Here is a 2,278-nt window from a genome sequence, read left to right as displayed (position 1 = left end):
GTTTTTATATTTTGTAGAGACGAGGTCTCCCTATGTTGCCCAGATTGGTCTCAAAAACCTGGGTCCAAGCAATCCTCTGACCTTAGCCTCCCAAAGTGCTGTGATTACAGGCACAAGCCACCACGTCTGGCTGGAAAAGTCAGTTTAGACGTAGAAGTTTTATACATTTAGTCAAGTATCACCTATGCCAACATAACTTTTTTTGTTTTTGTTTTTTGAGATGGAGTCTTGCTCATCGCCCAGGCTGCAGTGCAGTGGCGTGATCTCGGCTCACTGCAAGTTCCGCCTCCCGGGTTCATGCCATTCTCCTGTCTCAGCCTCCCGAGTAGCTGGGACTACAGGCGCCCAGCCAATTTTTTGTATTTTTAGCAGAGACGGGGTTTCACCGTGTTAGCCAGGATGGTCTCGATCTCCTGACCTCGTGATCCACCCGCCTCGCCTCAGCCTCCCAAAGTGCTGGGATTACAGGCGTGAGCCACCACGCCCGGCTGGAAAAGTCGGTTTAGATGTAGAAGTTTTACACATTTAGTCAAGTATCACCTAGCCAACATAACTTTTGTTGTTAGTGTTGAGATAGTAAAAATAAAATTTTATTGTGTGTATCTCTCCACGTATTTTCATTTTAGCTAAGTGTATTCCTGAACCAACTAACTTGCATACTCTCCCTCAATACCGTATTTATCTCCTTTAAATAGTAGGCCTCATAGAAAAATCAGTATGAGTATATAGCAGGTTGAGGTTATCTCAACTTTTTAAGATTTCTCCAATTCTTCCTCCTATAGGGAACATAATCCTCAAATCACACTCCAGATTCATCTTTATTTTTTATTTTTTTTATTTTGAGACGGAGTCTCGCTATGCCACCCAAACTGGAGGGCAGTGGCGTGATCTCAGCTCACTGCAACCTCTGCCTTCCGGGTTCAAGTGATTCTCCTGCCTTAGCCTCCTGAGTAGCTGGGATTACAGGAGCCCGCCACCACGCCCAGCTAACTTTTGCAATTTTAGTCGAGACAGGGTTTCACCATGTTGGCCAGGCTGGTCTAAAACTCCTGACCTCAAGTGATCCACTTGCCTCGGCCTCCCAAAATGCTGGGGTTACAGGCACGAGCCACCGCACCCAGCCAGATTCATCTTTACATCCCATATCTAGTATGTGCCAAATTCTTCTGGTCATTCAGTATTCGTGATGTTGTACTATAAAAGATTTCTACAATAAGAACAGATAGAACTCCAGAGAGAAAACAGAAGATAAACTAAAATAGGTTTAGAATGAACAAGATTTGAAGGATTAAAAGTATTCTAGAATTACAAATATTTGAAGGATAAAATAGTGAGATATTTATTGATTTGCTTTATAACCAAAAAAAAAACCCTTCAATTTAAGTTTACCTGAAAGTGTAGAGCAACTGCAGGTCTGGCCATCAATTTATTGAAATGTTCATTAAACTCTGGTGAAAGAATGTCCTGTGATAATGTTTCATAAGGATCAAATGCTTGCTCCTATTTTTTAAAAAAAGAGAAAAAGCATTAGGTTTAAAAGAATATATTTTCTACTAATATGGTACAGATTATCACTTGATCCCAAGAGTTCGAGGTTATAGTGAGCTATGATTGTGCCACTATATTCCAGCTTGAGCAACAGAGTGGGACCCTATCTCAAAAGAAAAGAAAGAAATGAAAAGAAAAAAGAAAAGAGAAGGAGAAGAAAGAAAGATTTCTTTTCCCATTAGACTGGCAAAAATGAATGGTATATCTGCAGAACCAGATATGAAAACAAAACAAATTTCGAAAAAAAGAATTAAAAAGAGAAAGAATAAGGTAATACCCAGAGTTAGCGAAGGGAAAGGGTGAAGAAAGAAGGAAGCTTACATACACTGGAACTTATCTGGAAGTGAATGTGGCAAAACGTTTCAAAGTTCTAAAACTATACCTAGTCTTTAGCACTAAAATTCCACTTGCAGGAATATATCCTTAAAAATGATTAGAACATATGGCTGGGCACAGCGGCTCACGTCCGTAATCCCAGCACTTTCGGAGGCCGAGGCGGGTGGATCATGAGTTCAGGAGTTCGAGGCCAGCCTGGCCAACATAGTGAAACACTTGTCTCTACCAAAAATACAAAAAATTAGCCAGGCATGGTGTCAGGCGCCTGTAATCCCAGCTACTGAGGAGGCTGAGGAGAGAATGGCTTGAACCCGGGAGGCGGAGGTTGCAGTGAGACAAGATTGTGCCATTGCACTCCAGCCTGGGTGACAGAACAAGACTCCGTCTCAAAAAA

At 41.7% G+C, this 2,278-nt stretch overlaps 1 protein-coding gene across 1 annotated transcript in view; it reads right to left on the bottom strand.

The window, feature by feature from the left end:
- The window catches only part of SOS2 (son of sevenless homolog 2 (Drosophila)), a 112,613-nt gene that overhangs the window by 59,265 nt on the left and 51,070 nt on the right, over positions 1-2,278 (bottom strand). The window contains exon 7 of the mRNA XM_011999760.1: positions 1,390-1,500. Coding sequence (XP_011855150.1) covers positions 1,390-1,500 — 111 coding nt within the window. The remainder of the gene's footprint in view (positions 1-1,389; positions 1,501-2,278) is intronic.

The sequence above is a fragment of the Mandrillus leucophaeus genome, unplaced genomic scaffold, assembly GCF_000951045.1.
Source record: "Mandrillus leucophaeus isolate KB7577 unplaced genomic scaffold, Mleu.le_1.0 Scaffold60, whole genome shotgun sequence".
In the NCBI taxonomy this organism is placed as follows: Eukaryota; Metazoa; Chordata; class Mammalia; order Primates; family Cercopithecidae; genus Mandrillus; species Mandrillus leucophaeus.
The sequence above is the reverse complement of the archived record's forward strand: the minus strand, read 5'-3'. Positions and strand labels throughout refer to the sequence as shown.